This window comes from Hipposideros armiger, unplaced genomic scaffold (genome assembly GCF_001890085.2).
Source record: "Hipposideros armiger isolate ML-2016 unplaced genomic scaffold, ASM189008v1 scaffold_668, whole genome shotgun sequence".
Lineage (NCBI taxonomy): Eukaryota > Metazoa > Chordata > Mammalia > Chiroptera > Hipposideridae > Hipposideros > Hipposideros armiger.
In genome coordinates this window covers 329246-351024 of record NW_017732018.1, presented here as the reverse complement: position 1 = coordinate 351024, position 21779 = coordinate 329246, and the positions used below count along the sequence as shown (strand labels likewise).

General features: G+C 39.1%; 1 protein-coding gene across 1 annotated transcript in view; it reads left to right on the top strand.

The window, feature by feature from the left end:
- The window catches only part of TRPM3 (transient receptor potential cation channel subfamily M member 3), a 536483-nt gene that overhangs the window by 412799 nt on the left and 101905 nt on the right, over positions 1–21779 (top strand). Inside the window, exons 10-16 of the mRNA XM_019626368.1 lie at positions 3478–3578; positions 4955–5089; positions 9620–9670; positions 17015–17050; positions 17206–17346; positions 20045–20074; positions 21013–21348. Coding sequence (XP_019481913.1) covers positions 3478–3578; positions 4955–5089; positions 9620–9670; positions 17015–17050; positions 17206–17346; positions 20045–20074; positions 21013–21348 — 830 coding nt within the window. The remainder of the gene's footprint in view (positions 1–3477; positions 3579–4954; positions 5090–9619; positions 9671–17014; positions 17051–17205; positions 17347–20044; positions 20075–21012; positions 21349–21779) is intronic.

Below are 21779 nucleotides of genomic sequence, written 5' to 3'. Positions count from 1 at the left end.
GTCCTCATTAACTCTTTCCTAGAATATTGTAAAACTTTCCTAACTCTTCCTCCTCCAATGCCCTTCCAATCCTTTCTTCACACTACTGCCAAAGTGATTTTTCTAAGGCATAAATCTGACTGCATTGTTTGAGACAAAATTCTTCCAGTGGTTTCCCCATGCCTTCACGTCATTTATAAGTCCTTCTGTTTTAGCTTCATCTCTCTCTGCGTCTAACTCACACTATACCCCAAGCATTGAATCTTCAATGTCTTGCCATGAATTTCCCAAATTCACTGTGTTATTTAATCCCCCCACTATTTGTATACTCTGTTTCCTTTGGTAAACATCTTTCTTTATCTAATTGACTAGTGAACTAATCCCTTAAAAAACCGTGTGTGGTCATTATTTATGCACTTAAATCTTCCCTAACATCCTGCAGAAAGAGGAAATAATAAAACCACATATTTATGTCTTATACCCACTTGTATTCATTCCCACATCAGGGCCTTTGCACCTGATGTTTCCACTTCCTGGAAGGCTTTCCCCCTAATTCTTCACATGATGACTTTTTCTAATCATTTAAGTCTCGGTTCAAATGTTACTCTAGAAGGCCTTCTGTCTATTCATTCTAACAGAGCTCTCCACCACCACCCTGGGCCCTAGAAGTATCACCCTTACACTGGGTCTTTAAAGGGCCTTCTCCCATGCCCACCTGGGATCTGGCATCAGTCATGGCTGCAAGACTACATGGGTGGGGTGCCCTGAGCCCAATCCGGGACCTGCACGGACCCCAGACACATTTAAATACTTCAGGGCATTTTCCAGCCATCTATTCCCCACATGGGGTCAACCAGATGCCCCAAGTAACTCCCAGACTTGTGTTTATGAGGTTAACCAATGGCTCCATGTCCAGTCCTGGTTTCAGGAAGGCAGCCTGGCTGGCAAATCACTCCAGCTGACTGGTGCAATACTTCTGTCAGGGGATCATGCAAGATTGGGTACCCAGAATGGTGCTGCCATATTGATTTGGAGTGACTCAAATTGTTTATATAGAACAGGTCCCACATATCCCGGGAATGACACTGCTCCTCCGTAGCACTTACACAATTTGAAACTGCCCTGTTATTAGTTTGTTTATTCATTTATTTTCTGAATCCCACTCTCCCACAAATAGAAGTAAGTTATAAGCTCTGTGAAAAGAGTACTCTTAGCTATCTTGTTCACTATTGGATATTTAATGACAAAACAGTTCCTGGCACAGAAGGTATTCAGTAAATTTCTGTTGAGCAGAAAAATGAATGATTGCATAAAATGGTATATTTAATTACAGACCTCTTTCCTGCTCTAGAATGTAAGTTCTCAAGACAAAGGGTTTTGTCTTATTCACCTTGGTCCTCAAAGCTGGCATAACGCCTGCCATATGAGAAGGCATGAAATCAACATCTTTGAATGCATAAATAAATTAATGAATATACAGATGAATAAGTGAATTAATGAACATATATTATCTAGACTCCAAGTTCTTAACCTTGTCTTCATGACTCTAATGTGAAGATAAAGTTAAGAACCTCTAGTTCTTAAAAGCTATTAGGGAGCTTTTAAAAACTGCACTGCTCAGGACCAATTAAACCAGAATCTCTGGGGCTGCATCCCAGGCATGAGTATTTTTCAAGCTGTCCAGGCAATCTCAGTGCGCAACCATAGCTAAAAACAGGGTGACCAGTCATCCATATTTGTGCAAGACTGAGGGATCTCCCGAGATGCAGAAATTTTGATGCTAACATTGACTATACCAGGCAAACTGGGGTGATTAGTCACCCGAGTTGAGAAACACTGATCCAAAACGTCATCCAGGACCATTCTTGAGTGACATATTTTCAGTTTTTGAAAAGTCAAGACTCACTGGCTTCATGCTTTCCTTTGACATGTATCACATTACCTTCAAGTAGCTCACATTGATCTCAGTGACTGCTTCCTGCTGTGTGTCCTTCTTCAGATTTGTATTGCTACTATTGACTTAGGTGACACATAAATATGTGGCATACAAATGGCAAAGGAAATAATTAAACCATTACAGCAGGTCCACAATGACCAGCAGAGCAGCTAAAGAAGCCAAGAAAAATATAAATTGTTACCTTTCCAAACGCAGCCCCAAGGAGCCTTCACTTTTCTTTCCTTCAAGCTGATGACAGTGCATTTTGACATGGTCCTGTTACCACTTGTTTGTGCCAGTGACCCTGGTATGAGTTTACAGTCTCTGTTGTTACCTGAAGAGATAAGAAATATATTTTTATGAAAAAATCCCTGTGTAAACTGAATTCATATCCATCATTCCAAACACTAATTATTTTACTACAAGTGTGTGGTTTATACTGAATCCATCAGTGTGTGGACACCAAAATCAGATGTTATGACCCAAAAGTCAGCAAATAATAAATATCAGTAAGGAGTGGAGGAAAGGGAACCCTGGTGCACTGTTGGTGAGATTGTAAATCGGTGCAGCCACTATGGAAAACAGTATGGAGGTTCCTCAAAAAATTAAGACTAGAATGACCATAGGACCCAGCAATTCCACTTCTGGGCATTAATCCGAAGAAAACGAAAACACTAATTTGAAAAGATATGTGCACCCCTATGTTCAACGCAGCATTATTTACAATAGCCAAGACATGGAAGCAACCTGGGTGTCCATCCACAGATGAATGGATAAGGCTGTGGTATGTAATGTAATATTATGCAGCAATGAAAAAAGAATGAAATCTTGCTATTTGTGACAACATGGATGCATCTAGAGGGTATTATACTAAGTGAAGTAAGTCAGGCAGAGAAAGACAAATACTATATGGTTTCGCTTATATGTGGAATCTAAAAAAAAAATGAACGAACAAAACAAAGGCAGACTTACAGAAACAGAGACCAAAGGGATGGTTACCAGAAGGGAGAGGGTGGGGGGATGAGTGAAAAAGGGGAAGGGGCGTATAGTCAATAATACTGTGTGATAAGTTTGCACAGTGACAGGTGATTACTAGAATTATTGGGGTGATCACATTGTAAGGTATAAAAATGTTGAATCGCTATACTGTACACCTGAAACTAATATAATATTGTATATCAACTAAAAAATAAAAATAAAAATAAAAGATTGTCGAGCCGTGGTTCTTTATGGCTAATTTTGTCTTCTTTCATCCCTGGGGGAATTTGGCAATGCCTGGAGGTGTTTATAATTGTCATGACTTTGAACAGAGGTGCTGTTGGCATCTAATGGGTTGAGTCCAGAGATGCTGCTAAATATTCTACAATTACAGGAAATCCCCCACAATAAAGGATAATCCTGCCCAAAATACCAATAGTGCCAAGTTTCAGAAACCCTGCTGTACAACTGAGTCTACTCTTCAGGAAGAGGGGTATTGATGGGAGTGATAAAGTGGATCACCTTGGTGCAATAACTGATCATTTTCTCTCTCCCATTTTCTCCCACTTGTCTATTGTACACAGGAGCCAATGCCTCGGCCCCAGACCAACTGAGCTTGGCTTTAGCCTGGAACAGAGTCGACATCGCTCGCAGCCAGATCTTTATTTATGGGCAACAGTGGCCGGTAGAGTATACGTCATCATCTCTGAAAAGCCCACTTGCTTGGGCAAGGGTATTTGTTTAAGGAGCCTCTGAGACCAGCTCAGAAATGGCTTCCTTTTCTTTAGGATGGAAATAATTTAGGAAATCACTGCCACCTAGTGGAACATACAACTAAGCACAACTCAATAAAACGTTCCAAACATTTCTATCTCTCTGAGTGGCCCTTGATAGCAATTTTCAGCAGCAAATGATGCCATTTCCTTCAAATGTCATGTATATATATGACAAAGTTGTATTAATTAAAATTAGGGAAGGATTGGAATTAGCAGTTTGTTTCTGGTTGTCTTTGAGGTCGCTGCTTTCAAGTGGTGTCACCTCATGCTGGTGTGTGGCTGGGACACCTCAGGATGCAGAATTAGCAGGATCCCCATGCAGGGGCCATCTGGTCCTGGTTGCTAAGCACAGGTCCTTCCTATTCCCAGAACAACACAGAGGGAACCAACACTTTATATAACTGTTCTTGGTTTGTTTCCCTCAACTGACTCTCCCAAAAATAAAAATCTGGAAAATTCGCCATTGGGTGATGGATGCGTGTATCCCCAGGAGGCAGCCAGCACCCTGAAATTTGATTTCTGTGCCTGGAATCACTGAAAAACAATCTCATGTACAGAGCTTTTTTAACCCTTCCTTTTCCCCAGAGAGCTTCTGCCTAGGATGGAGCCCCCGAATGCGTTTAGTGCAGCTAGTGGATTGCTAGTGTGGAAACATTTGTCAAAGAGCCTGGACAATGGGAAATTTTTGTGACAGGAATAAATAAAACCCTAGTATACAGACCAAAGGACCTAAATAATTGCTAGGTCTCTGGGTAGAAATGGATGAAACGAAAGCAAGGTACTATTACTTAAGTTAAAAAAATAAATGGAACTGCCTACTTTCTAATCTGCTTACTAGGGCTCCTCTTCTCAAGTCAGCCAGGGTCTGATTCTGAGTCTAAGGAAGATGAAAACAAGTACAGCAAAGTACCCACTTTAGTACTTCACTGCTATTGCAGAAGGTTGGTCAGAGAGCTGGGAGAAGAAAAGCTTTGTAAACCGTTGTACCTTCCCAACAATGAGAGAGAGAGAGAGAGAGAGAGAGAGAGAGAGAGGGAGTTTTTTTCAAGGGGGGAATAAATTTTGGACCTAGAAATCCTTGAATTCCATTTGCAAAGACAGGCCCCAAAACACAGGAGCGATTATGACTGTCCCAAAAGTGGAGTTGAAAACAGTCTTGCATGTTCTTGAATGTGCTGAATGTTTACCAGATGTCAAAGGCATCCATTTCTAAACTATTGCAATAAATGACAAAAACTGCATCTCTAGACCCTGGGGCAGACTAACTCAGTGACTTGATTTGCAGGTGGGGTCTCTGGAGCAAGCCATGTTGGATGCCCTAGTTTTGGACAGAGTGGATTTTGTGAAATTACTCATAGAGAATGGAGTAAGCATGCACCGTTTTCTCACCATCTCCAGACTAGAGGAATTGTACAATACGGTAGGACCAAGCTAAGGCACTTTTTGTTTTCTTTACATTTTTTGTTTTACCTTCTCCTGCTCCCCACATGCCTGTGAGTCTCCCCTCTCCCCTCCAAATGCATGAATCATTTTTTACAAATGCTTCCTTAGATGTGTGTAGACAACACACACCAAGATTCCACTTGTTTTAACTGCTCAGTTGTCAGCATCTAAGGCAGAAAGTTATGCGATCACCAAAAGGTAACCCTCTCAGATTCTTACACTAAACCATGAGGCTCTAGAAATTAGAATATAGTTTACTTGTAAGCCCAGCAAGTGTTGAGGCAATCAGCAGAGGAGGATTGATTTAACTCCAAGCATCAAAGGAGACCGATTAACTATCCTGCACCATCTTGTTATCCTCAGAGCTATAAAATTCATTCCTTTCCCACTATAATGGAATAAAATGTAAAACACCTCATTTGGAGTTATCCAAAAACATTTTTTGTTGTTTTGTAATGATTTGTTAATTCACTTACTAGGGATACCAAGGAGTAATCGTAAGAAAAACTACTATTTATGAAGTTTTCGAAAGTATTCAATGAGTTAAGCGCATTGGCTCTGAGCCGATTCTCACTAAAATCCAGTGAAGTTTAAAATGTAAATATTGCTCTCTCCCATTTTACAGATAAGAAAACTGAGGGCAAAGAGTATATTGGTTTATTCACAGTCACAAAATTCCTAAGAATGAAGCTAATACTGAAGCAAAGCTAGTCTCAGAGATTCTGCTTCCCCTTATTTGTCACAATGCTTCTCTGTCCTACCACCCACTGTGGGACAGATGAGATGGAGTTTATTGACCTATTCCCAGCCAGTGATAGGTGTTAGATGGTACCACCCTGTTTCTATCTTATTCCTACTGCTGGAAGTAGAAAACAGATTAGTAGAGTGGCTCCAGGTTTCTGTTTTCACTGCAGATTTCATTGTTGTTGTTCAGCATACTGAGACTTTCAGTAAGAATAATGGACCATAATGGTGGATGGAGTAGGAGGCCTAACCTTCTACCCCCACAAAAAGATAAACAATTAGCCATAGAAGAAATGGATACATCCCTAGAAACATACAACCCACCAAGTCTGAATCATAAAGACACAGAAAAAGTGATCATATTAATAACAGGTAAGGAGGTTGATCACCTTACAATGTGATCACCCCGGTAATCAAAAACCTCCCAACAAAGAAAAGCCCAAGAACAGGTGGCTTCACAGGTGAATTTTACAAAACATTTAAAGAATTAACCCCAACTCTTTTCCAACTCTTAAAAAAATTGAAGAGGAGGGAACACTCCCAAATTCATTGTTATGAGGTCGACATTAACCTGATTCCAAAGCCAGATAAGGATACTACAAGAAAAGAAAAATATAGGCCAATATCCCTGATAGATATAGACGGAAAAATTATTTAAAAAAAAAATACTGACAAAGCAAATTTAACAGCACATTAAAAAGATTATGCACCATGATGGAGTTAGATTCATTTCTAGATACAAGGGTGGTTCAACATGTTACAAATTGATAAATGTGATACATCACGATAATAGAATGAATGATAAAATCATATAATCACATCTATAGATACAGAAAAAGCATTTGACAAAATTTAATACCCTTTCGTGGTAAAAACTGTCAGCACATTGTGTATAGAAGGAACACACCTCAACATAAAAAAGCCATATATGACAAACCCACACTCAGTAGTGAAAGGTTGAAAGCTTTCCCTCTGAGATCAGCCAGAGAAAAGACACAGGTGCCCACTCTCACCACTCCTATTTAATATACTACTTGAAGTCTCAGCCAGAGCAATTAGACAAGAAAAAGAAATAATAAAAGACATCCAATTTGGAAAGGAGTAAGTAAAATTGTCTCTGTTGGCTGATAACATAATCTTATACATAGAAAATTCTATAGACTCCACCCAAAAACTGTTAGAACTAAATGAATTCAGCAAAATTTCAGGATACAAAACCGACATTCAAAATTCAGTTTCATTTCTACACACTAACTATGAATTATCTGAAAAAGAAATAAAGAAAACTATCCCATTTACAATAGCATCAAAAACAATAAATTACTTAGGAATAAATTTAACCAAAGAAATGAATACCTATATGCCAAAAACTATAAGACACTGATGAAAGAAATTGAAGAAGACCCAAATAAATGGAAAGATATCACATGTTCTTGGATTAGAAGTGTTAATATTGTTAAAGGGTCCATACTACCCAAAGCCATCTGTAGATTCAGTATAATCCCTTTAAAATTCCAATGACATTTTTCACAGAAACAGAAAAAAACAATCTAAAATTTGAAACCACAAAAGATCCTGAATAGCCCAAACAACCTTGAGAAAGAAGAACAATGATGGCAGCATCATACTTGCTGATTTCACACAAAGCTGTAGTAATCAAAACATAAGGTGTTGCCATAAAAACAGACACATAGACCCATGGATCAGAATTGAGAGCCCAGCAATAAACCTGTGCATATATTGGTCAACTAACTAGTAATTGACAAGGGAGCCAAATATTAAAAAACAAACAAACAAACAAAAACACTGTAGAAGTTCCTCAAAAAATTGGGGGTTGAGGGGTGGTGAAAATGGGGAGATATTGGCCAAAAGGTACAAGCTTTCAGTTATGAGTGAGTTCCAGGGATCTACAGTACAACATGGAGACTTTATTTAACAATACTGTATTGTATACTTGAAAGTTGCTATGAGAGTAGAGCTCTAATGTTCTTGCCATAACAACAATGAAATAGTAATTATATGAGGTGAAGGATGTGCTGTGTAACCTTGTGACAAACATCTCACAATATATACAAGTATCAAATCATCACATTGTATACCTTAAACTTACACAATGTTATGTGTGAAGTGTATCTCAGTAAGTCTGGGGGAGAAAAGAAGAGTGGGTTTTTAGTAACATAAAAAAATAAAACATGGAGTTGAGTGACTTGCATATCACTTAGAGAACCAAGAAAGTAGAGTGACTTATTCCAATAATTGGAAAGAAGTAAGTAGGAACGTTCTAGATGGAGAAAGTCCAATAGATTTCAGCACTCCAATCAACTGGTGGTGTTTTCCTGGAGTGCCCTGTTGATAAGGGCTATGGTATAGTGAATGGCCTCAGTAATAATAACAGCTAATGTATTTTAAGTGCTAAGCACGCCTTTAGTAGCTTTATAAACGTTTCATCTTTTAATCTTCCCAACAACCGTATCAGATGAGTGGTATGGTTATCCTCATTTTAGAGATGGTACTACTGAGTCACAGTTAAGTAGCTTGCCCATGGTCACAGCTGGTACCAAGCCGAGCCATGCTTGGAGCCAGGCATTCTGACTCCAGAGCCCGCATGCTTAATCCCTACACAATCCTGCATCCCTCCGTGGAAAAAGAGTTCTGATAAGTATCTCTGCATGAACAGGCAGGGAGTGCAGGCAGCACTCAGGGACTGTCTGTCCTTGAATGTGTCTTTAAGGATTTGTCATCACTGTTTGAGATCTTCCGATTATTTTATTTAGCAAATAAAAATACAGGATCCCCATTTAAATTTGAATTTCAGATAAGCAATAATTTTTAGTATAAGTGTGTCCCAAATATTGCATGGGACATACTTATATGAGAAATTATTCATTGTCCATCTGAAATTCAAACTTAACGGGGCATCCTATATTTTATCTAGCGTTCCTATTCCTGAAAAACAATTATGTGGCAAACAATTCTGTTTTATTCTTACCTTAAGCAAACATACATCTTTTTCCCAAGCCTCTCTTTTTCCCAAATTACCTGTGGCTTTTTCTTTAAACCAGAATTTAGCAAACTACCACCCAACAACCAAATCAAGCTGACTGCCTGTTTTTATATGGCCCGCAAGACTAAGAATGACCTTTTACATTTTTCAATGGTTGAAAAAAAATCAAAAGAATGATATTTTGTGACATATTAAATTATGAAATTTTAGTTTTTGTGTTCACAAATAAAGTTTCACTGAAATATAGGCAAGCTCATTTGTTTAGGTATTGTCTCTAGCTGCTTTCATACAACGGAGGAGTTAAACAGTTGCCGCAAAGACTGTATAGCCCACAAAGTCTAAAATGTTGACTATCTGGGTATTTACAGAAGAAGCTTGCCAACCTCTGCTTTAGCTAGTTTCTCATTCATTATGGGTAATAAACAAGTTGCGATTGGCAATATGCCAAAGTATATTTCCAAAGCGGTAAATTGGCACCTTTGTCTCCCCCCGACCTGCTTCAAAACTAGCCCCTTAAATGATGTTTTGGCCCAGCTGTCAAAAGAGTTGATGGCTTCCTTTATAAAGTTTGAACCTAGAACCTCAAAATGCTTTTTCTTGAGCAACCACCATCCAAACCTCTGCCAGGTGTTTAGAAAAGACTGAGCAAATACAACAAGGCCCCTCCGCCAGTCAGATCCTCCCTTCCAGATCCTTCCTGCCTTGCCAGCGAGAGCCCCTGACTAGCAAAACCATTTGATTCTTCTTTATTGTTTTCAGAGACACGGGCCCTCAAACACATTGTACCACTTGGTCAGGGATGTCAAAAAGGTAAGAACCCTCTCGACTGCAGGTCGGAGGCCCTGTTGTGAATGCTTCCTGTGATTAGAAAGCACCTGTTTTGCATTGCATGAGCTGCCGGAGTATTCCTGTCTTTGCCAGACCCCTCATTGCAGGACATCGTGTGTGTGTGTGTGTGTGTGTGTGTGTGTGTGTGTGTGTGTGTGTGTGTGTGTCTTTTAACTCTGACATTTCTGCTTACGATGCAGCTGTGGTTTTATCTCCAGTCTCTGTGGTTTTAAATGCTTTCACCAGGCATAGTGCTTTTGGATAGTGGGACTCTAGGCTTTTCCCCATGCTGTGTGGATTTATGCCATTACTTGTATTTTTCCATATGCCCCTCACTGTTTGGGGAGTCAGTTCCCAGGCTGTCCAGCTGACCATAAGAGGTATCTTCAGTGACTAGCATTGGATGCAATGTATCACTGTCACTTCTAGCATGACACAGAGTGTAGTAAACGTAGCTCAACAAGTCTCAGGACAACAGGGACTCAAACACATATATGCACTCCGTTCTCCTAACACTTTATTTTTTCCAATATATTTTTTCACATTCATTACCTAATTCGATGTGGGGGTCGGGGGAAGCCAGTAAGTTTCGGTCCGGTAGATTTGCTCCCATTTTACAGATGAGGGGGCTGAAATGCAAGGAGGTGAGAACGGTATTAAGTGGTTAGTGAAGAGCTAGGATTAGAACTCAGAGCCCCTGATTAATAATAATAACATAACAATACTTAAGATTTAGTGATGACTAGGTGCATGACACAATCTAAGCTGTCTCTGTATCTTAGCTCATTTCATCTTTACAACAATTCTGTGGACTAAAACTTTTATTTTATTATTATTATTTTGTTATTATATAGTGCTATTCCCATGTAGCAATGAGAAGGGCGAGGCACAGGGAGGTTACATTTAAACTTAGCCCGCTGCTTGCTCCTTTGCCCCACACAGCCTTTTTCAGAGGTAGCTTTGGTTCTGAGTCTTAGACAGTGTTCCCAGAAAGCGATGCTTTAACTCCAAAGGACGAAATAGATGGTGCCACTTCTCCCACCTCGCACACATGCATACACACACACAGGTATACCCACCTACCCGTTTATAGCAATTCTTCACCCAAGTCCATAGGACATAACGAAAGCTACAAGGTAAGGTCACAAATAGAGTACAATTCCTTCATGTCATAGGGCTCTGTTGGCCAGAACTGACCTTTAGGTGTCCTTTTTAATTTTTCCTTCAAAAAACCAACAAAGATCCTGGGACTGCTTATAATGTACCTATTAACCCTCTGGCCCTTTTTCACCCGTGTGAGTGAGTGAAGCATGTAGTTCTTTCAAAGCCAGGGAGACAGATGCTATGCGATGTGTAGATCCAACCCAACAACCATTTTGCCAAGACCTCACCTTTCCTTGGTCTGCCCCATTTCAAGTCAGAAGCATACCTGCCCTCAATAAACCCATTTCTCTTTTCCTCAAGTCTTCCAATTTTGTTTCATTTACCCTGGCTCAAAATTGCCTGGAAACTAAAAAGGGCAAAGTATCTCAGAAGACTAAGTGTACACATCCAATGTGTATTCTTGGCCAAGACATTTATTGTTCATGTTCGATAAAATGTCTTGAGTTTTTCCAAAATAATGAGATATCATCCCCCTTCCCTGAAGCTATTCTGTGTCACTGAAGGGATTGTGAGTTTCTCTGAGGAGACATCTGTGTCTTTGTTCCTCAGTCCCAGCCATCAGCCAATCCAAACTTTCAAATAAAGTCACTCATCCACCTCCATCACTCAGGTTCTCAATGCCTTGTCTGATTTTCAAAGGGTTTTTGCAGTTAGATTTTACTGAGTATAAATGATCAAGATCTCTCCTGTCAGGTTTTCTTCCTCTGCTTTGCAATGTCGTTTTCTCTTTTCTGAAATCCCATTAGCTGCCTCTTACATTCGCTCGCATCACTTATATTAAAAGACATGCAGGGTGTTTCTAAGGTACAAGTTTTTTCTTTTTAACTTCATAGCTAAAGATGTGTCTCAAAAAGAATAACTCATAAGAAAGAACAGGGTGGTAAGAATTGGAGAGGAAGGGATGTTAGTTAGAAGCAGTTTTATTTTTCTTTTAAGTGCGATTTAAACAGCGGAACAAGAATATAGTTACATAAGGGTTCATTTACTTACGAATTTAGTAACTGGAAAAAGAATGGTAACAAATCACCCAGGATAGTGCTGAACTGGCTTAGGAACAATTTATCCTTTTATTTGGGAATAGGGACTGCCAATATGGTGCGGAGAACAAGAAAGCCTATGTTGAGTTTCTTCCCTTGGGAACAAATAGGAGCAGGAAATGCAGACTCCATTTATTTCTGTGATAACGGTGAACATTTGACTAATGGAGAGCAAGAACAAATAGCAGTGGTGGCCAAATGAGCTGGAAATGTCTGCATTTTATGTTATATGCAATAAGGGAGCTTAAAATCAGGGGTAATTTTATTTGTGAGTTTTTAAAAAGTGAATGGTAGATAAATTAATATTGGCGCACATCTTCTTAGATGGTTTCAGATGTCTTCCAATAAGATACTCAAAGTCTAAAAAACACTAGGTCTAAAATGCTAAGAAAATCTTGGACAATTTAAGCAATTTTCAAAATTGAGGAACATAATAATTAGCATGTGCTTTGTGCTTTGTGATTATAGAACTTTATGTACATATTAGCTGATTTAATCTAAGTAGCAAAAAATTAACCAGTGAGTGTTAAGCCCCAGTACAAAATGCTGTTCATAAGCTACAAAGACGGTTCTGGACATTAAATATAGTGTTTGATAATATGTCTGTATTTGATATGTAAGTAACTCTTACGAACCCAGGGAATGCATTTAGGAATTATCAGACCATCGAAAGTTAACCAGCATGACATCTCCAAGTCCAACTAGCCTTTGAAATAACAGAACTGAACAAGAATTGCTCCCAAGCTAGTTTCAAACTCTCAAATTATTTTTATCAAGGGAGCAATCTAGCGGCAATGAAATAAAGAGTTGATATTCAGCATCAATCAGAAACTTTAAGTGATATAAGCCAACCCAATTCCCTGAGCTGTTTTCTGCATAAATCCATTGGATGTTCCAATGCTCTCTTATTAAACCAGAGTACTCTGAGTCTGTCTGCTTGTTCGTGAAATCTAACTTGTCATTTTAGTAGCTAACTGTCTGCTCAATTTGTGCCTCTGTATGTTTTAAATTAGTAGTTTTTCTTAAATGTGCTAATTCTTCAGATTACCTACATGATCCCTCCCCACCAAAGGAGGATGATATTTAAGTATTATATAGAAGTTGTGGTGAAATTATGATAGTTTAAAATTCATTCACATGAGAATCAAGACCCAGAGCTTTGCATAATGAAAACAAAAAAGCATTTCAGACACACTTTGGGTAAAGAAAGGACATTTTCATAATACGTATTTAGTAGATACATAATAGCTACTAAATTCATGCAAATTTACAAAAGTATTCTTATATTTTAAAAGATCGGTTGCTCAGTCTACTACCATGCCAAAGATTCGGGGAATGTCCTTTTTTTCATAAACTTTGACCAGAATAGCCTTTTCCCCACTCTTTCTTGGCAAACTTGACAACCAGCTATCATTTTACACCTTACATACACAGAAGGAAATAATCTCGTTTTGAAAACTTATTATAAATTTCCAGGAAAAAAAAAAGTATGTCCTTAACTGCTGAAATCTGATAGTTATATCACAAGCTGGCATCTGAAAAACAGAGTGCATTTAGAAGAGACGGTCTAATAAGTGAATTTAAACTATTCTTTTAAATAAGTCATCCTTAGGCATGGCATGGATTAAATTTTAGCTTCAAAGTAGTAGTTCATAGCATGAAAAAAAGAAGACAACATTTTCAAATTGTCAAATTTTAACTACCCATAGACCCAAGCTTCTGATTTATTCTGTGGATCAAATTACTTAAATCACGTGGCTCGTCATGTGTTCTTAAGTCATTAAATGGGAACTAAGTGTTCAGGCTTTACCAATTACCAAAGTAATTACCAAAAAGGCAAGGGGAGAATAACAGAAACAGCAAGCAGGAATGTTACTCTAGTATTCTTGTTGATTTCTTATTTAAAAAGGACCCAAGCAAAGGAAGACTCCTCCAGAAGGTTTTTGGACATTACTTGTGGTGTATGAGGTGCCATCACTTTCTCTGCTTTGTCCAGGGGGGGTGTATGTGATGAGCACAACCCCATCCCCATCGATCCCTTTTACCAACCCTTGTCTCTGAGCCCCCAGCTCCACTAACCAAACTTCAGGGAATTCATAAAACTTACATCAACTCTGAAAGCTCTGGGCAAGGGTCTTTTCCAAGTGACCTGGCAGCAAAGAAGAGCAGCCTGCCAGGTAGTGGTCAGACAATTGGACCTTTTGATGTAGATAAGACCTTAGATATAAGTGTGTCCAAACTGCCTGTTTTCAAAGTGTAAACTGTGGTAGAGAGAAAGGATGTGATCTGTCCAGGGTCACGTGGGACAGAACCAGGACCACAGCCCAGCCTAGTGCTGTTTCCACCGTGGGGTCCTACGTCTGGCTGTTCTCTGTACATCTGTGACATCCGCAGGTCACAGGTGGTCTAGGCCATCAGCCCAGCCCCTCACACAGACTCCCATGCTGCCATCCCTTTCAGAGTTCACCCAGGACACAGTAATCGCAAGGGGACTCAATTGTATCCAGTTTTATTCACTTTATGAAATCTATTTCTTCTTCCCCAAAAGGTTTCCCCTCTTCCTAGTAAAAATTGTGAAACTAACTTCCCTTAATGTCTCTGTTAGCAAAAGACTCTGGAAAGAAACAGCTGTAACCAGGCTTGCAGACTGAATTCAAACACATTACTTGGTAAAATAAGCTTTCCCTCCTCCGGATGTCACTTCAACAAAAGCATCTGATTCTCTCCTTATCCCCAAATCCTCCAATCTGCTCTGTGTTCATTTAGGTCTCCTTATTACATAAATAGAACAAGCAGGTAAACGCTGGTAAGGGTGGAACTCTCATTGGCTTCAGTTACGTGAACATCACTCCCTTGTGGTCAAACAGAATGCAGGCTAGTTCCTTTCTGGCCTTCACTGAAAGCTGGGAGAAACCAGGATAGTCCCAGAATCCTTTTTCCTGCTTCAGATCAGATCATTCATATATATGTAAATCACTCTGAAATAATCAAGGTTTATATTAGAAGGTTCTAGAAAAAGAAGATTCCAGCACCTTCTTTGGTAGTCTATAAACCTAATAGCCCTTTATGAATAATCTCATTTGCAAAAAATGTTTTATTTGCTCCTCTTAAATTTTTATTCGTTTTGAATTTTACTAGTATCACTTTCCAGGCAACCCCCACTCTTACAGACACCTCAAATGTATCAATATTGCCACTCAGTATTAGTCTTCAGGAAACATTGGTTCTTTTTCTTAGAATTCAAATCAATGCTTACACATAGGTTTCTCAAATATATATATATATATATATATATATATATATATGTGCTAGGCTCACTATTACCCACATTTTAAATATACAAAATCATTACAGGGTTAAAAATAGGCACAAATTCATAGACTTGCCATGATTGCCTTTCAATAGCATCACAATAAATCCTTTGGGGATTTTTCCGAAACCTGGTACTTGAGCATTACAGACCATAGAGGCCATGAAGTGCAACCCTTTTTCCTACAAGAGCACTGATGCCTTGAGGGAAAGTGGCTGATATGTGAAGGATAGACAGAAGCCCAGGGCAGTTCACTCATAGCTGTGTTCCCTACCCTGCCTCCCTCACAGTGCCAGGGACAGAGGATAACAGAGATTAGGGGGGCCTTCTCTGGGGGTCATCCTATGGGAGCCAAATGCATGTGAGATGAAGCTGACCCACATGTGTCCAGGCTCTGGGGCTCCTCTACTCTTAAAGTAACAGGCTTGCTCAACCATCTTTTAGAGCCAGACCATACAGAAACTGTAGCCTTGTTAACCTGTCCCCAAAAAATGCAGAAAAGTGGTTGCATGGGTAATATTTTCAAATTCAATTTAATGTTTATGGAAAGGGCAATACCTAAAAAGTTACAATCTTAAAGTAAAACCATCTCTCAGTTCCCTTTTTAATATTTTGTCCAGGCTTCGCATAAAGAAGTCAGACAATTGGGCTTTCTTGATAGCCTGAGGATGGCTTAATTTGGTGATTAGATTGATGAGATAATCTTCAAACAAAAGAGATTCCAAAATTCTGAGAAAGATGGAGAGGAGAGGAGAGACCATTTATGGGAAGGGACAATTCAGCTTGATGAAATGGATTTCAGATTGGGTTCTGATGGGCCAAGGGCAAGGATCAGAGGGATTCTATGTCTCAAAGTGCTTCCACTTCATGTATGACACACTTCACACAGTCCCATTTTGCTCAGCCCACTCAAATTAGGTCCCCAAGACTGCCTTGTGCCCCAACCCAATGGGTGGGCTGAAAACTAAGTGTAGGGGCAGCAAGGAAGTTGAAGTGTCCGGATGCCCCAGCCCACTGGTACACATGGGCTTGGTGCATCAGTTGCTATCCATTTATTTCTATCCATTGAGAATACGGATACAGCAATACACATTTTTCAAGTAAAATTTCTGCAGTAAACTGAGGCTGTCCCAAACAGGAACGACTCATTGACTATGGCTAGTTAGTACTGTTGCTGAGAATATAATACTAATAAAAACCCAAACTGAGCCTTTATCCCAACCACATCAGTTGCTGTTTTACTCATTCACATTTTCAACAGAAAAATCATTTTGAATGCCTATCATGCCCAGGCATTATAAAAGGCACTGGGAATACAAAGATAAATAAAACAATTAAAAATATAAGGTTATTCCTCCCTGCTTTCCCTTTCATCACAAGGGATGTTCATAAGTGACTTCACCCTGACATCCATCCTGCGCTCCCTTTATGAAAAAGTGCCAAATTTTCATTGTTAGGGGAGACTTGGTATTAAAGGAGATCTGAGCTCTAAGCATATCCCACAGGCTCTGGTAATAACAATCACCTTCTAGAAGGAGTCTTCGTTTAGTGAGTGTGAAGAAATAAATGATCAGCAAGAGGGCAGCATCAGGCCTGGGTCAGCGACAGGGCGGCGAGGGGGACCCCCAGGGACATCTGGGGAACCGAGTTCCTAGTGTCTGGGAGCGATAGCATTTGCCATGTCTAGCCTTGTGTTTCTTTCTGCTACCCTGGTGTTTTTTTCTCCCCAGCTGAAGACTTGAATAAATATTTTGATTTTCTGTTATTGCCGACGATTACTGCATCTTCTTATTTAACTTATGTCTTCTTTCCAAGCGAGAATATCCAGGTTTCGGTTGGATCTATTTTAAGGTGAATTAATTAACCAGCATAATAATACATTCATATGTTTCTTTTTTTAATTATATTTTTTTACTCTAAAATAGTTACAGAACACACGGAATAGAATCCCTAGTAAATCACGCTGTCTTTTGGATTTGTTTGTTTGTGTTGTTTTTCCCTGATAGGGGAACCTGCCCCCAGACTACAGAATCAGCCTGATTGACATCGGCCTGGTGATCGAGTACCTGATGGGCGGTGCTTATCGTTGCAACTACACGCGCAAGCGCTTCCGGACACTCTACCACAATCTCTTTGGCCCCAAGAGGGTGAGGCTTGCAGCAAATTCCATTTCCTGGACTCTGGGTAGGAATAGGGTGTGACAAACTTGGGGTGTGGCTTCCTTCTTTCCAAGTGGGAGATCAGATGAGAAGGCGACTGCCCCACCGCTTCTTCCCTCCACCATCAAATCCCTTGAAAAATAAGAAAAAAAGAAAAGAAAAGATATGCATTGGGCGCTCCACTCCTTTCTTATCCTCACTAGGTCCAATTCAGATCAGACACTGGCCGTGAGAGTGAGCTTTAATGATCAGAGAATAGCAATGAAATTCAAATTATTATCTACGTCAGCAATTTTCAAGGTTTTTGGTCTTGAGAGCTATTTATACATTTAAAAATTATTGAAGACTCTAAAAAGTTTTTACCTATGTGAGTTCTATCAATATTTATCATATTGGAAATTAAAATTGAGACTTTAAAAAATATTTATTAATTCATTTTAAGATAGCCATAAGTAGCCCATTTATTACGTGTTATCATAGATACCATGTATATGAAAAACAAATATGTTTTATAAACAAAAATTAGTGAATAGCATTGTTTTATATTTTTTTATTTTTCTGCAAATTTCTGTAATGTATGGCTTAGTAGAAGACAGCTAGATTGTCATGTCTACTTCTGTACTCAAATCTATTGCAAGATGTTTTGGTTGAAATATATGAAGAAAATTTGACCTCACACAGATGTGTGACAAAGATGGCAAATTAATCAAAGGAAGGAGTATTTTAACAACCTTTACAGTGATTGTAGATATTACTTTTTGATACTACATCAATATTCAACAAGTGGCAATTTCTTGAAGATTTGTTGCAACATAAAATCTGAAATGATGTCAATGAACAGTTCATACTCTGTTACATTGAAATCCATTGGTCTATCCTGTACTTTGTACGGATCTTGTAACATCATAGATTGGTCATTGTAAAATATTGGTTTGTTGAGTTATGCAGATGTGATTGTTGACATATTTCATTATACAGTTTCAAAAACTTGCATTCGTTAATACCACCTCCAATCTCATTAGAAAAGTCTTTAGGTACTAAAAAACTGTCAGGGTCAAGGGGTGATAGAAGACAAGTTTTCCAAGATTCTAATTTTTGCTTGAAAGTTTGAGTTTTGTCATTGAATTTTGTTAACCAATACTGTCAGTTGTTGTCCTTGAAAGGACAGTCCTACTTTGTTCATCTCCAACATGTCTGCCAAATATCCAAATCTAAATAACCACAGTTGTCTGTAGTTGTTCCACCAAGTAGATAGTCCACAAAACAACATGGCCATAATTCAGTCCAAATAATCCCATAAGTGTTTTTCCTGAGGATAACCCATTATAGTTCAGTATATAGCAGAAGTTCTTTATTGCATACATTCCATTTCATCCCTCAGAATGGTAAAAAGACATTTTTTACTAGCAAGGATAGAGATTTGATAAAGTTAATAATTTTTTAGGTCTTATCAAGGACATTCTTAAGTGAAACTGCTTTGTTTTGTTCTTTTTTTAACTTCAAGTGTGTAACAATGGAGTCTAATGACAACTACTAGTAAAGTTTGGTACCACCGCCTTCATTCTTGCTAAGGTACCCATCAGTGCAAATATTAATACAGTAACATCTTGGTATTATTATGAAAATAGCTTTGACTTCACAGACCCCTGGAAGGGTCTCAGGAAAGATTTGTTGAAAGGGTCACATGGTCCACAGACAACATTTTGAGAACTGCTACTCTAGCTGGTGGTGGGCACGATTTTTATTTTTACCAGAGCTCATCTTCTGATGAGAAAAGTATTTTGTGGTGCTGGAAGATAACTTTGAAGACACCACAAAGTATACATTTTTTCAAAATCACAAATTTCACATGGGCGGTCATCATAGAGGCTAAAAGAAAGGGAGAAAGATAAGTTTCAAGCTATTTCTACTTGAATGGTCAAATAAAATTTGGAGAACTGGCACCCAGCCATTCTGTAATACTTAAAACATAGAATTGGAATTCCTGACCCCTGAGATGTAATTTTGTATCTCCCCTGTTAAATATAAATCAAGCTCTATAGTTTGCTGAGTTTGCCTCCTCTCTCCATCTCGGTCTGTGCCTACTTTGCACATTACTAGCCTGACCAATGATACTTCTGTATGTACTGAGACTCCCTATGCCACTGAGTGCCTTGTACCACCATCAGCACATGCCCTTCTGGCTACACTCACTCTTGCTCTACTGAACAGCAGCATAGAGAGATGGCTACCAGGAATACATCTAAACATGTATTTCTGAGTAATATCCCAAGTCTCCAGGTCATAGAGGTCTTTCAGAAGTTTGAGAAACATCTCATGGTTTGATTGACTGTTTCATTGCTCACTCAAGTGCTTGATGTCATGGAGATGCCAAGCAGGATAGTTCTAGGAACCTAGAAGAAAGTCTGGTCCACAAAAGGGTTGATAAACCTGCAGGCTCTACCCTTGGGCAATCTCCTTAGGGCTTTCCAGTGTCCTGATTTTCTGTGATTCACCAAAATCACTAAATCCCTAATTCTCTCAGAATTTCTATAAATAGGCTCTTCTTGTGGTATTTTATTTAGTGAAATGAATAAAGTGGTATATGGTACTGTAGAGTTGTCTCATTACCTATTTGAGATATACTAGGATTCTTTTTTCATCTGTGTAAAGAATTATCTAACTTTGTGCATAAATTTTTTAACAGCCCAAAGCCTTGAAACTACTGGGAATGGAGGTGAGTGCTCAAATTATGAGTGTCAAGTATTTATTCTCTTTGTTATATATTTTTAAAATATATGTAAGTTCTTTTCAGTGGTATACCTTAGCACATGATTCTAAAATAAGAAAGTGAACTTTTTCCCGGTGTGGAGGGGTCAGGGCACAATAGCTTTGAAATTTTCACCATGAGGTTACGTTAGCTTTGCAAACAAGGAAATAACTCCTATTTGAAACACTAACTTGAAAACCAAGGAAGCATATGAATTCCAGTAAGCAAAATCTATCCATGGGTGTTTACAAATGGCAACAGATCCAAAGGCCAGAAATACTTCACAAACTCCTCTAATGAAACTCAAGATATATTATGTTTCCCATCTTTTGTTCATGTGGTTATTGTTCTACATGCAAATGCAAGTATAGGATGTCCTTGCCCTCTGAGGGCAAACAGCAGTGCTGTCCATCATGAAGTATAAATAACCCTACTTGCAGAGGGGAAAAAAAACAAAACAGACAACAGGAAAAAGAAGAAAATGGCCCATTAAAACATAGTGGGTTTTGGCTTTTTTTTAATTAAAGCATAACAATGACATGTTCCTATAGGACTGTGCTTATGCTATTCTCATTTGTTTGAAAGTTAAGCTGGTATGAGCTTGAGTTCCTTTAGAACTGGAGCTGAGCTGGGATACAGGCATACACCTCAGAGATATTGCAGGTTCAGTTCCAGACCACTGCCGTAAAGCAAGTCATAATCGTTTTGCTAATGGAGGGTCTTGCCTTCAGTTTGTACAAATCATAACATCTGTGAAGCACCATAAAATGAGGTATGCCTGTAGTTCATTTATGTATCTACCAGAGTGGGGCCAATAAGTAGTAAATATACAATAACAGTATATTGAATTTAATTAGTTCATTTCTAACCTTCCCCGCTTTATGTTTTTTCCCCCGAAATTACAGGACGATGTTCCCTTAAGGCGAGGAAGAAAGACAACCAAGAAGCGTGAAGAAGAGGTGGACATTGACTTGGATGACCCTGAGATCAATCACTTTCCTTTCCCTTTCCACGAGCTGATGGTGTGGGCCGTCCTGATGAAGCGGCAGAAGATGGCCCTGTTCTTCTGGCAGCACGGCGAGGAGGCCATGGCCAAGGCCCTGGTGGCCTGTAAGCTCTGCAAAGCCATGGCTCATGAGGCCTCCGAGAATGACATGGTGGATGACATCTCCCAGGAGCTGAACCACAACTCCAGGTTGGCCAGCCCAGCAAATGGGGTGATCAAGGAAAGGGAAGGGAAGGTGGGCCCCAAATATTGGTGGGTCTGAGCTCCCCAGACCTACAAGGGGTGTCAGTTGCACTCCAATGGTACACAGGAGGGGGGACACAATTAATTAATAATATTATTAATATAATTAATAATAGCACAGTGCTAGATACTTAGAGATACATAGAAGATTTCAGTTCATCGTCTCAGCTGCCCACCACATCCAGTATTTTCTCTGTAAGCATGTTTGCCACAAACATCTTTGCTGCAAGTGTTTTCACCACACAACTAACTGGCTGTAAGGTAATTTTGCTGTAAAAGATAAACTAACAAAAATAAAAGAGGGACGTTAAAAAGCACATAATGGAACATGAAAAATTAGTCACAAAATTTAAAAACTGTATTGCAAGAAAAAAATGAAAATACATTGTCTTTGAAGTCTTTTGTTCACAGTATTATACTTTT